Raw genomic sequence first — 14,017 nt, 5'->3', positions numbered from 1 at the left:
TCAGCACACTGGCACTTTTAGAGATGCTAAAATCTAATGCTAAATGACAAAAGCAAGGGCTGATGCTGTTTTTCAGCACAGTGGAGCTTTTACAGAGGCTAAAAGGTAATGCTAGGTGACCAAAGCAGGGACTGGTGCTGTTTTTAAGCACACTGAAGCTTTTAAAGAGGCTAAAAGCTAATGAGCTAATGCTAGGTGAGCAAAGCAAGGCTAAAAGCTAATGCTAGATGATCAAAGCAGGGAATGATACTGTTATTAGGCACACTAAAGCTTTTAGAGAGGCTAAAAGCTAATGCTAGTTGACCAAAGCAGTGGCAAATGCTATTATTCAGCAGCTAATGCTAGATAAGAAAAGCAGGGGCTGATGCTGTTATTCAGCACACTGGAGATTTTTAAATAGGCTAAAAGCTAATGCTAGGTGAACAAAGAAAGGTTTAGCGCTGTTTATTAGCATGCTGGAGAAATTAACGCATTGTGAGAGAAGCAATGACTGGTGCTGTTATCTAGCATAATAGAGCTTGTTGAGCAGCTAAAAGCTAATTGTAGATGACCAAAGCAGGGGCTGTTGATGTTATTCAGTACACTGGAGCTTTTAGAGAGGCTAAAAGCTAATGCTAGGTCAAACATCTACACTTTTCTATAGCTTGCTAACTACACACCATGCCAGAGAGGCCATCAACACTTGAGCAGGTGAAAACAGCGTGGCTAAAAAGTGGCTAAAAGCTAAAAGCTAATACAATGCCAAACAACTACAGTTTTTTTTCAGCTAGCTAACCACACAACATGCCAGACGGACATCAAGAGGACAGCAATCCCTGTTTAATAAGGCTTTTAAAAGCATTCACAGTTGTTTTTAGCAAGGCTAGGCTAGGCTAAGCTATGCTACTTAGTTACTCTGGCCTTTCATGGTCACATAAACCAGCCAATAAAAGCAGAGCTCATCCTTTTGTTCCCATAGCCTTTGTGAAATAGCATTTTCTTTTTCTTTCGGATGTAAAATAAATATATTTTTAATGTAAATAAGCTTGTTTACCTGCGTATAACCATTTGTAACCCATTCAAAATCACATACTACACAATTTATCAGCAACTTAAGAAAAACAAGAAAGTGTTCCATGCTGTGAATGTGTGTGTGTGTATGTGTGTGTGTGAGTGTTAATGTAATGTAGCGTATAAAGCCTTAGTCATGTATTTCAGTAGATCACTTTTTAAGTGTCATCAGCTCCTTAGTGAAAATGCAGCTTAATGGATGTTCACACAGGCCTGTGGGAGACGGTCACTGACAACACAATGTCTACACACACACACACACACACACACACACTGACTGCTCTGGCCCTTTCTTCTATAGCTGCTTAATCTTTCAGGGCTTTGTTGTAAAGCTCAGTGTTTGACCCTGTGACAGGGAAGTCTCTCTACAGGCAACTAGGCCACGACTAATACAACACACACACACACACACACACACACACACACCCCACCCTGTGGTCAGGTGATAGCAGTCTGGCCCTTCTTTGCTCACACTGTGACTCCTCTGTTTCACCCAGACAGGAGAGAGAGAGAGAGAGAGAGAGAGAGAGAGAGAGAGAGAGAGAGAGAGAGAGACTAAAACAAAGATAAAGATAGAAAAGAGAGAGAGAAAGGTTATGAGAGATGAAAAAGTGAAAGTATATATATATATATATATATATATACAGAGAGAGAGAGAGAGAGAGAGACTAAACAAGGTGAATGATAGGGCATATAAGAATGGCAATAATTCAACTTTACCCCAAAATTAATCTCCTTTTAAAATCAACTATAAAATAATTTATCATAATACGTAATATTGTTGCAAGTGGCAATCTTACATAATAATAAAAAGTGATGTCTACTAGAGCATGAAGTATTAAGGACCTCCAAAAGAAATCTAAAACATTTATGCAAAAAAGGTCAAATATTTCAGTATTTAAAAAAATAAATAAATAAATATATATATATCCTCTAAAGATCCCGTGTCCTCATATGTGGACATTACATTCTGCCTCTCTGCACCATGATACTTATTTTTTTTTAAACATTGACCCTTTGGCATCATATGGAGACACTGCCTGTACCATCTAGTGGTCACATGACAACATTACACTTATTAAATTGATTGTAAACAAGATAACGGGAATCCCAGTCAAAGGTTTCTACAGCCAGTTCAGACAGAAATGTGCATACATTTTGTTTTTGGACTAATTGGGTCCTCCTGATCCAAATAGCGAGAATAATGTTTTGAAAAAGTTAATTTAGGTCCTACTATTTAGAAAATAGCTAGGAAAAATGTAAATGCACACCATGCAAAAGTCTAGGTCTTAAGAGGATATATATATATATATATATATATATATATATATATATATATATATATATATATATATATATATATATATAACAATTGATGGCAATCAAGCACAAACTGGCTTCCACACTTATTCTTACTAAAGCTTAGGCCGGCATCTAAGAAGAACGTAAGAATGTAGGAATGTCTAAAACGCGTTTAGGATAACTTGAAAAGAGTTGAGAAAAAGATAGGAAATCGCAGTTTATAAAAAAAAGTATTTGTTATAATTGTTAAAGGCAATCTGCCGTTTTAAGCACAAACTGGCATGCACGATGATGATAACTAAAACATGCGTCATATGACAGGTATACGTACTTTTAAAACATGTTTAGTCTAATGTAAAATAAAAGTTAGGAAAAGGAAAGGAAATCTCAATTCATAAAAAACATGATTTGTTGTAACTGTTGACGGCAATCTGCGGGTTCAAGCGCGAACTGGCTTGCCCAGTGATGACTACTGAAAAAAAGCATACGCTGGTGAGATTTAAAAAGGTGTTTTTTTACACTTTTATGCTAATGTAAAAACAGATGACGAAAGAAAATAAATCATAGTTTATAAATAGCTTATAAATAGCTGTGTAAATAAGTGGCATTCTTGCATGGCAATGCCTACTAGCACATGAGGCATTAAGGGCCCCTAAAAGGCATCTAAAACACTCTCTTTGGCACAATGATGTACAAAGAGGTGACAAAAATAGGTAAAAAAAAATAAATGTTGTAACAGTTGATGACAATCTGCAATCTTAAGTGTGAACTAGTTTGCATGATGATGCTTACTAAAGCAAAGGCCATAAGAGAGGCATAAGCACTATTAAAGCACTTTTAAAACACTTTCATATTTTATATTTATATTAGAATATAAAGAAATGAGAAAAGAGTTGGAAATCACATTTTCTATAAAAAATAAAATCAGAATTTGCTCTAACGGTCGATGGCAATCTGTGAATTCAAGCAAAAACTCATTTGCATGATGATGACAACTAAAGCATAGACCATTAGAGAAGTATAAGCACTTTAAAAAAAACATGTTTAGTCTAAAGTCAAATAAAAGGTGAAAAATGGAAGGAAATCTCAAATCATAAAAACATGATTTGCGGGTTTAAGTGCAAACTGGCTTGAATAAAGATGATAACTAAAGCTGTTGAGGTTTAAGAAGGTCTAAAAATACTTTTATGCTAATGTAAAAACAGATGACAAAAGAAAAGGAAATCACAGTTTATAAATGCATCATTAGTTAATGTGACCGTTAATAGCAATCTGCAGGCTCAAGCGCAAACTGGCTTGCATGACAATGCCTACTAAAGCAAAGGCCATAAGAGAGGCAAAAGCACTTTTAAAAGGCACTTTAAAATCACCTTTAGTTTAATAAAAAGAGATGTGAAAAGAGTAGGAAATCACAATTTCTATTTAAAAAAAATATATAATTTGCTATAACGGCTGATGGCAATCTGTGGGTTTAAGCACAAACACATGATGACACCAAAAGCAAAGGCCATGAGAGAGGTATAAAAAAGGCACTTTTAAAGCACACTTTTAAAGATGACAAACAAATATAATTTGTTCAGTTGATGGCAATCTGCGGGCTTAAGTATGAACCAGTTTGCACGAGAAACTAAGAATACTAAAGCGAAGGCATTGCATAAGAGAGGCAAAATCACTTTTAAAGCAATTTTAAAAACGCTTTTAGTCTTATATAATAAGGCTTATATAAGAGATGTAAAAAGAGCAGGAAGTCGCATTTTCTATCAAATTAAAATCATAATTTGCTATATAACAGTTGATGGCAATCTGCGGGTTCAAGCACAAACTAAAGCATAGACCACGAAAGAGGTATAAGCACTTTTAAAGCACTTTTAGTCTAATGTAAAAAGAGATGACAAACGAATATAATTTGTTCTAACAGTTGATGGCAATCTGCGGGCTTAAGTATGAACCAGCTTGCACGAGAAACTAAGAATACTAAAGCAAAGGCATTGCATAAGAGAGGCAAAATCACTTTTAAAGCAATTTTAAAAACACTTTTAGTCTTATATAATAAGGCTTATATAAGAGATGTAAAAAGAGCAGGAAATCGCATTTTCTATCAAATTAAAATCATAATTTGCTATATAACAGTTGATGGCAATCTGCGGGTTCAAGCACAAACAAAAGCATAGACCACGAAAGAGGTATAAGCACTTTTAAAGCATGTTTAGAGTAAAATGAGCTCATTAAAAACACAACTTAACACAACATAAACTTTAGCTGTCCACCTCAAACTGGCACAATGATGCAGTGGCCTTTATACCTACATGAATCATTCTTATATAATAATTATGTGCTGATCATGAAAAACTTTAAAAATGCATGTCAAAAATGCCTAAAACTAACAAAAATAGCTTTTATAGCTAAAATTAGATTTTACACCATTCACAATCCAGTTTAAACTAAATTAAACTTCATCTTTCATCTTAATCTAAGTGGACTAGATCTGGTAAACTGCCCCAGAGAGAGTTTGACTGGTTAAAAAACCACAACAGAGTCGGATCCACTAAGCTAGCAGCATAAGCCTGGACCACAGAGAGAACAAGTGTGTGTGTGTGTGTGTGTGTGTTTGTGTGTGTGTAAATATGTGTGTGTGTGTGTGTGTGTGTGTGTGTGTGTGTGTGCAGGGATGGACAAGCAAAAAGAGGAAGGTCTTACCTTGCTGGCTGCGTCTCTGGGCATACACCACCACCACCACGGCGAGCACCACACAGCACACCGACGTCACAATGTTGGCCATCTGCAAACACACACACACACACACACACAGGGGCGACGGTAAGCTTCCGGCCAGAAACACCCACCCAGCAGCACTGATGACCAGCCAACATCAGGAGATTCCTCCCTCTCTCTCTCCCTCTCTCTCTCTCTCTCTCTACCACCCTCTCTCACTCAATCTCTTTCTATGACTGTCTCCTCATCCCCCGCCCTCCTTCACTCTCCTCCCTCCCCTCTGCTTGTCTCTCTCTCTCGCACTCTAGTTCTTTAAGCTCCTCTCTCTCCCCCTCTCTCTCTCCTATCACTTTCTTGATGTCTATGTAAATGTCTCTCGCTCATTGCTTCTCTCTCTCTGTCTAGCTCTCTTAGCCTCTCTCTCCTATCACTTTCTCTACATCTGTCAATGGCTCTCGTTCATGTCTTCTCTCTCTCTCTATCTCTCCTAGCACTTTCTCAGTGTCACTCACCCATTTCCTTTCTCGCTTTAGTTCTCTTAGCCTCTCTCTCTCTCTCTCTCTCTCTCACTCTCACAATCACTTTTCCTATATCTGTCAATCTCTCTCTCTCTCTCTCTCTCTCTCTCTCTCCTATCACTTTCTCAGTGTCACTCGCTCATTTCCTTTCTACTTTTAGTTCTCTTAACCTCTCTCTCTCTCTCCCAATCACTTTTGCTATATCTGTCAATCTCTCTCTCTCTCTCTCTCTCTCTCTCTCGTTCTATCTGTCTCTAATTTTCTTAGCCTCTCTCTTCCTCTTTCTACTATCACTTTCTCTACATCTGTCAATGGCTCTCGTTCATGTCTTCTCTCTCTCTCTATCTCTCCTAGCACTTTCTCAGTGTCACTCACCCATTTCCTTTCTCGCTTTAGTTCTCTTAGCCTCTCTCTCTCTCTCTCTCTCTCTCTCCCAATCACTTTTGCTATATCTGTCAATCTCTCTCTCTCTCTCTCTCTCTCTCCTATCACTTTCTCAGTGTCACTCGCTCATTTCCTTTCTACTTTTAGTTCTCTTAACCTCTCTCTCTCTCTCTCTCTCCCAATCACTTTTGCTATATCTGTCAATCTCTCTCTCTCTCTCTCTCTCTCTCTCTCTCTCTCTCTCTCGTTCTATCTGTCTCTAATTTTCTTAGCCTCTCTCTTCCTCTTTCTACTATCACTTTCTCTAGGTTACTGTCAATGTCTCTCGCTCTTCTCCCTCTTAGCTTGTCTCTCCAAGCACTTTCTCTGTGTCACTCGCTTATTTTCGTTCCATTTTTAGTTCTCTTAGCCTGCCTCTTTCTTCCTCTTTGCCATATCTGTCAATATCTCTCTCTCTCTCTCTCTCTTATTCTGTGTCTGTCTTTCTCTCTCCTATCACTTTCTCTATATCTTCGATAATGTCTCTCAATAATATCTCTCTCTCTCGATCGCTTTCTCTCTCTCGTTCAATCTGTCTCTAGTTCTCTTAGCCTCTCTCTTCCTCTCTCTGCTATCACTTTGTCTATATTTTTATAAATGTCTCTCGCTCCTCTCTCTCTTTCTCTTTCTCTCTCTCTCTGCTCTGCTTGCCTCTATGTCTCGCACCTTCGCTGCCTTTCACTCTCATCTTACAGCAGCTGATCAATAGAATCAGCGCCCACAGGGAGCGCTGGCTCCTCGCACAGACACACACACACACACACACACACACACACACACACACACACACACACACACACGCGCGCACACACACACACTCCTCACTAACACACACTCACTAACACACATGCAAGCACTGGGCTTTAAAGGGCCAGTGGAGTCAGAGAGCCTGACCTCAGCCTCCTCCCTCCGGCCTCAGGGTAAAAAGAGAGGGATTGAAATAAAGAGATAGAGAGAGAGAGAGATGGAGAGGGATGGAGAGAGAGAGAGACTGAGAGAAGGAGTAAACAATACCAGGCTCTGTATGTCTGCGGATGTTTTCAGGCTTTTCTGGCTTTTACAGGAAGTCTACCACTACTGCACACTTGTCTCTCGCTCGCCCTCGGACCACATCACCCACCCTGACCTCATGATGAAGCCCCCTCACACTGACTGATCCCCTCTTCCTCTCTCTTTCACTGACTCACTGCCACTACCCACTTTCTGCATCCGTCCGGCTGCTTTCTCCTCCGTACTCTCTCTGTTAAAAAAAAGTTTGGAGACACCCTGATTCCTTCTGCAGTTTTAAGACTTTTATTAATCAATTTTTTGGTGATTCTCCAATCTATGCTCCATCCACAACTAAATCGTTTTATGGCGACTGTTCTAAAAAAATAAATAAAAAAAAGCTTTCCAGAAAAGTACTAAGTTACCAAGTTTAAAGAACTTGGCAGATTTGCAAAAGAAGCTCAAAAGCTACTTTTTTAGCCGTCTGGTATCACCAAATGCACTGGCATATCTAATTCATTTTTTTTGACATTCCTATTATTATTTATGTGAAAGTCTGTGCAGCTGAGTATTTCTGTTCTGTCCCTCACCATGTCTAACTGATGATTTGGTGGATTGGTGCATCTATCCATATTTTTGACAAAACTGACCAATGGACACTTAGGCCCAAATCCATTGATCTTTTTTTATCCCTATCCCTTATTTTTGAGTGTAACCCTTCCCTTAGAACAGCGTTACAAGGGGAAGAAGAGAAATGCTCACCCTACAAATTGGGACAACCCGTCAACCTCCTGATTCAGACATAGCTATAGCAGTGGAGCACCAAAGTTCAGCAACCTACCTGCTGCAGGTAAACTAGTTAACTTTAGGGCATCAAATGTCTTTAGAAAGGGGGCAGGTGTTGCAGCAATGAATTATTATTTCCTGTTTCTTAATACCTCTACGATGAGGAGCTAAAAAAAGAGTTTAATCAGCTTTTATTTAGTTTTATTTTTCCGTTCTACCCTGAAATATGTCGTTTTTTTATGCTTATGAAGAAAAAGGAAACTAAAACATTTAAACTAGACACTAAGAATATGGTAATAAAGTGGTTGTTATAATAAATATAAAGATAAAGATAAATAAATATAAAGAACAGACAACCAACCTAGTTCCATGGACTTGTATGCATTTGAATTTGTGTGAAACAGTTGCCTCATGAAGTCAAAAGCATAACCAAATACTTCTGATTACTTTTGATGCTCTGCAGGAGATAAGTATATAAATAGCTGTGTGGTGTTTCGGTGGAAGGACTCAGTTTTGCTAGAGATTTGGGCAGTTAATAATTTTCAGTTTGTGTTTAGAGTTTTGAGAAACTGAGCCAAGTTTCTAGAAATGCGTTTATACATTTGGGAAAAAACTGTATTAGTTGTCATTTGTAGGTTTTTTTTATTGTCAGCTCTGAAAAATCTCAGTTTGAAGGGTCATGCAGTCCTAACTCTTCCCCCTCCCCCTCAAGCCTAACAAGAATCGCAACCCATGGCCCTACCATTTAGCTCTAAATGGTAGGGCCACGGGGTGAAATGAGATTGGGCCTTAGGAAATCTCTAAGGACCTACTTAACGCAACAGTCTGTAAGCATTAGGAGCATTAGGGGCATCCAGGGATTTGGAGACCTCTGTGGTAAGAATGTGTAATTGCACTGATTATGCAGAAGGGTACTAGTAAATAAATAAACTGCTGTGTAAAAGGTATGAAAATGAATATCTTTATTCTAAAGACTGTAATGTTTGTCTTCCACTTAAAGAGCCAATGGTGTCAAACCAGACTCTACGGTAAAGTTAACCAAGATATGAGATGGAAGGATGGATGGGTGAATGGATGGGTGAATGGATGGATGGATGGATGGATGGATGGATGGAGGGGTAGAAAGTAAAAAAAAGAATTTGCTTATCATCAATAGTTTACACTATTTAAAACAAAGAGTTGACATTTTTTTTGCCTAAACTACTTGAAAATGATTTTTAAAATGTTAATGTTAATATCTATAAACTACAGACAACATTTCTCTCAAATTCCAAATTAAAATATTGTCATTTAGAGCATTTATTTGCAGAAAATGAGAAATGGCTGAAATAACAAAAACGATACAGAGATTTCAGACCTCAAATAATGCAGAGGAAACACGTTTACATTAATAAAGTTTTAAGAGTTCAGAAACCAATATTTGGTGGAAAAACCCTGTTTTTATGCATATTGGCTTGTTCTCCTCCACCAGTCTTACACACTGCTTTATGCTGCTACTCCTGGTGCAAAAATTCAAGCAGTTCAGCTTGGTATGATGGCTTGTGATCGTCAATCTTAGATATATAAACCTATATATGTTTTTTTCAGAAATAAATGAATAATTTTCATTTAGTTTTTCACCTAGAAGATGCAAAATGAACGTTTAATTTTAGAATGAACCACATGCGGCACTGAAACTCCTCCCGCATTTTGGTCCAAATGTTATTTAAACAGCTGAAAGGGTTCAGACTGCTTATCAGCAATAACCTTCCAATAAAGGCATAAACTGTATGGAATCTTATATTATTCCCAAAATACTGTCAAAACGACAGTATTTATACACAGGCTTGCTGTTCCCAAACTTTTGACAGGCTGTGTTCCTCCCTCCCCTCTCCCCGTTCCTCTGCTCCTCAGAAGACTCCCCGAGCCAAGCATCTGAAGAACCACGACCAAGAACAACACTTCCCAGGGTTGGGGTATCAATCCGTCTCGCTAAGTATCTCCCACACTTCAAACATTAAAAGGAGCCCACAGTTAGAACAACAGCGAGAGGAGCATTTTTCAGCAGCAGACGCGCGGTACGGCGTTAGCGGCGAGAGAAAAACACATTTCCCCAGTTAAAAACACAGAGGAAGCCATGGGAGGGAACTCAAGCAGAAGACTAATACACTTTTTACACCACTTAATTGTTTCCCATGATCCCAGCGGTACTTATTCATTACAGTTAAACAGGAAATCACAGCGTAGCAGCGCGGGGAAGGCTAACACGCTAAGGGTATTTAGCAGCGAAGCTTATCACAACACTAGCTCGCCAACATGAAAGAGCCGAGCCGCGCTCCAGCCTCCTCCACGAGAACAAACGCCGCTTTGGCTCTGGTGTCGAGAAGATAAGTGTGTGATGTAAACCTAATATTTGTGCGGTAATGTTGTCTGTCCACACACTCAAAGATGGAGGATGTTTAGCTTTCGCTCGGCTACTTATTACAGCTCTGTTTATGTGTCAGCCTGTTAGAGCTAGCTTTCTAGCCTCGTTAAACACAGGATGTGCATTTATTTACTCAAGTCAAAACAAGACAAGGGGATATTTCCTTAGTTTTGAAATATCACTGATCATTTTCTGAGACAGTGGAGCTCAGTGTAGGGAGCCTTTAACAGCAACTCAACACTTTACAATTCTGAGTAGATAGATAGATAGATAGATAGATAGATAGATAGATAGATAGATAGATAGATAGATAGATAGATAGATAGATAGATAGATAGATAGATAGATAGATAGATGAGAATTGGGAAACGGCTATATATCAATATTTGGTGGAATAATGCCGGTTTTAATCACACTTTTCATGCATCTTGGCATACTCACCTCCACCAGTCTTACACACTACTTTTAGATAGATAGATCCATAGATCTTCAATAGATGTTCATAATTTTCATTTGTAACTTAAATTTCTTGCAAATAGATTCCTATTGGGTCGTTCATCGTGAAATGTTGGCACAGTTTGCCAAAGGGACAGATTGTCTGCTCAAGTTATGTAATAAACTAAAAACTGACAAAAATGAAGGTACTTGTTTTCATTGGACAGTGACATTATCTGCCTAAGAATTCCAAAATTCATGGAACACAAACAAGAATTGTGTCCCATGACTTGCCGTGTCCCACAGAAACTAAAGAACACTGCACTTGTACAATGTGGAGAAAACGGGATTAAAAACTAGAAATAAAATTATATAAAAAAAATGCTGTACATACAATGAAACACATTAAACCGCTTCACAATGACTCTGAGGATTGAAACATACATACATACATACAGACATTTTGCAGTAAAATACATCAGTAATATTCTCTATCAATTATGAATGAGTCCTGTTTCCACTGGAGTTCATTACCGATCGTCCTCAAAGTGTTTCTGAATGAAATCCAGCACGGAAATATCAAACGCAAAACAGTTAAACTATATAAACTGATATTTTCAATTACCGGCGCTTGTCAAAGCCGCGCATTCTGGATTCCTAGAAAGTTTGGCGCCGAGCCTCCAGCCGGATACGGGAGGATATCTGTTGATTGACACTTCGTATTTATTCCTGCATTACAGAAATAAAGCGTAGTGACGGCGGTGAAATTAAAATTGCATCTCCCTGTCACCGCTTTAGAATTCCACTCTTTCTCTCCGGGCCGTAAGTAGCATTTAGCCTATCAAACTCTAGAACAATAAGTTTGATATCTGACAGCTCAGGATCTTTTTTTCTTAATGACACCCCGTGGCACTGAGGACTGTATAATAATGCCAGCCAATTGAGAATCATCTATTTTCCCTTCATCTACTTCCATATTTATTTATTCATTTTTTTATTTATGGCTTTTCGGTGCTGAATAGGCGTTTGGGTGGGTGCTTAATTAAAATATATAATTCATCGGAGCTACTGAATGATTTTCTCTCGCTCTCGTTTCAGGTTCTTTGTGATGTCCTGTACAATTTGCATTTAAATTGGAAATTCCAGGCTGAATACTTGGCGAGAGAGGGTATGAAGTATCACAAAATAGAATCCCAGGCCCAGCCGGAGAAGTCCCACCGTACCGCTGACTGACAGACACGCCGCCAGAAATCATAAAAGCCCCCAACCCCCCGCCCCGCCCCATCTCCGTTTTTTATTGTCTGTTTTATTTTCCACCTTCTTCTCTCCTTGGGAAAAGCTCTGAATGTGTGAAAGTGTAGCCCATTATGAATCTATCTGCTTTAAAAGATATGAAGATTAGGGGAGATGTTTAATGCAGATGGCACCGGTGGCAGCTGGGCGTTTTGGGGAGAGAAAAAAAAAGGAATAGAGAGAAATAGAGAGAGAGACGAAGAGAGAGAAAGAGAACCCGAGGTGGATCGCTAAGGTTAGTCATGAAGCCGAGCGCGGCGGAGACGATGCTGCCTCGCAGGAGTTACGAGCGAGACGCTTTGATTAGGAATTCTTCTGAAGAGTTTTCACAGAGCCTCACCTGACGCGCTGTAAAGTTTGCTGCTTAAACTGGAGGTTAAACTGTTAAAAACTGTCTGTTCTAGATTTAGACAGACCTGAAATGAGTTAATTAACCCCCTCAAATTTTAACAGAAATGTGAGTGCTTAAAGATTTCTAGTCTATGGGCTCTTTATGAACTTTATAGAGCAGGTTGATAGACAAGTGTTGTCGAAGTAGTAGTCAAAGACCAGGCTTAATTTGTGTCTGGAAAACTGACTCTATAGCATACAGTATATATAGCAGTCATGAGCGTTATGTTAGAACAGGAAGGAGCCATCCCCAAACTGTTCTCGCAAAGTTAGGAGCATGAAACTGTCCAGAATCTGTTGGCATAACAAAGCATTAAAGGATTCTTTTACTGGAACAAAGAAGCTGAGCCTGATAACTCCCGATAACAACCATACATCATAATGATCCCCTTTACACTTGGGTTAAGGTTCCTATATAAAAAAGTCTGTGTAGTCAAGGTCTAGGCTTCATTCTTGTCTGGGAAACTGACCCTATAACATAATGTATATAGCAGTAGTGAGCGTCATGTTGGAACATGAAAGAGCCATCCCCAAACTGTTTTCTCAAAGTTATGAGCATGAAATTGTCCAGAATCTGTTGGCATAACAAAGCATTAAGAGTTTCTTTCACTGGAACTAAGAAGCTGAGCCCAACTGCTGAAAAGAACCCAGCATCATAATGATCGCCCCTCTACCAAACTTTACCCATGGCACAATGAAGTCAAACACACAGTACAGTTCTCTTGGCAGCCGGCAAACTCAGGCTCATCCATCGGACTGCAAGGCAGAAAAGCATGATGGGTCACTGCAGAGAACAATCTAGAGCCCAAACCACTCTAGAGTCTAGAGGATCTTTATGAACTTTATAGAGCAGTTTAGTAGAAAGGGGTTAAGGTTTCTATTTAAAAAGTGCTGTGTAGTCAAAGACCAGGCTCAATTCCAGTCTGGAAAACTGACTCTATAGCATACAGTATATATATATATATATATATAAGTCATGAGCGTTATGTTAGAACAGGAAGGAGCCATCCCCAAACTGTTCTCGCAAAGTTGGAACCATAAAATTATCCAAAATCTGTTGGCATAACAAAGCAAGAAGCTGAGCCGAACTCCTGAAAACAACCCCACATTATAATGATCCCACCTCCACCAAACTTTACCCTTGGCATAATAAAGGTTCGTCCATCGGACTAACAAACAGAAATGCATGATGGGTCAATACAGAGAACAAACTAGAGCCCATTTCTTTGAGTATCGATGCAGCTGTTTGAACATGTAAACCCATTCCATGATGCTCTCTACTCTCGTCTGTTCTTGAGCTACTTTGAAGCAACATGTTTGAAGGTCTGTAATTATTTACTCTGCAGAAAGTTGGTTTAATTTCCAGTTGCTTCCACTTTGTGTTAATACCACTGACAGTTGACTGTGGAATATTTAATAGTGAGGAAATTGTACAAATTGACTTTTCTGGACTGTTAGGAAAACTACTATACCCCTTATTAGCACCACACCTGAAACTAGTGGTTTGAGCAGAAGTTCTCTTCTGAATTAAAAAAAATGGTTAAGATTAAAAGGTGCACCAAGCCAGATTTAGCTAGAAACCACAAAATAACTCGATCTGAAACTCTGAAAGGAGATCAAACTGACCTTGGCAACAGCAAAACTATCAAAAGTGTTTTTTATTCAAAGGAAGACTGAACGAAGAAATGCCATGTCTCATCACAATGTTAGATGGAGT

The 14,017-nt window shown here is 38.9% G+C and overlaps 1 protein-coding gene across 2 annotated transcripts in view; it reads right to left on the bottom strand.

Annotated features, from left to right (window-relative positions):
• cntfr (ciliary neurotrophic factor receptor) overlaps positions 1-14,017 on the bottom strand; it is a 331,119-nt gene that overhangs the window by 195,980 nt on the left and 121,122 nt on the right. Inside the window, exon 3 of one of the 2 annotated variants that reach the window (XM_007260812.4) lies at positions 5,050-5,131. In XM_007260812.4, the coding sequence (XP_007260874.3) occupies positions 5,050-5,131 (82 nt within the window). Of the gene's footprint in view, positions 1-5,049; positions 5,243-14,017 lie in introns of those variants that run through there. The other variant, XM_049468527.1, reaches the window with a different exon arrangement.

The sequence above is a fragment of the Astyanax mexicanus genome, chromosome 20 (genome assembly GCF_023375975.1).
Source record: "Astyanax mexicanus isolate ESR-SI-001 chromosome 20, AstMex3_surface, whole genome shotgun sequence".
NCBI classification, from domain to species: Eukaryota; Metazoa; Chordata; class Actinopteri; order Characiformes; family Acestrorhamphidae; genus Astyanax; species Astyanax mexicanus.
This window is presented reverse-complemented; position numbering and strand designations above follow the sequence as displayed.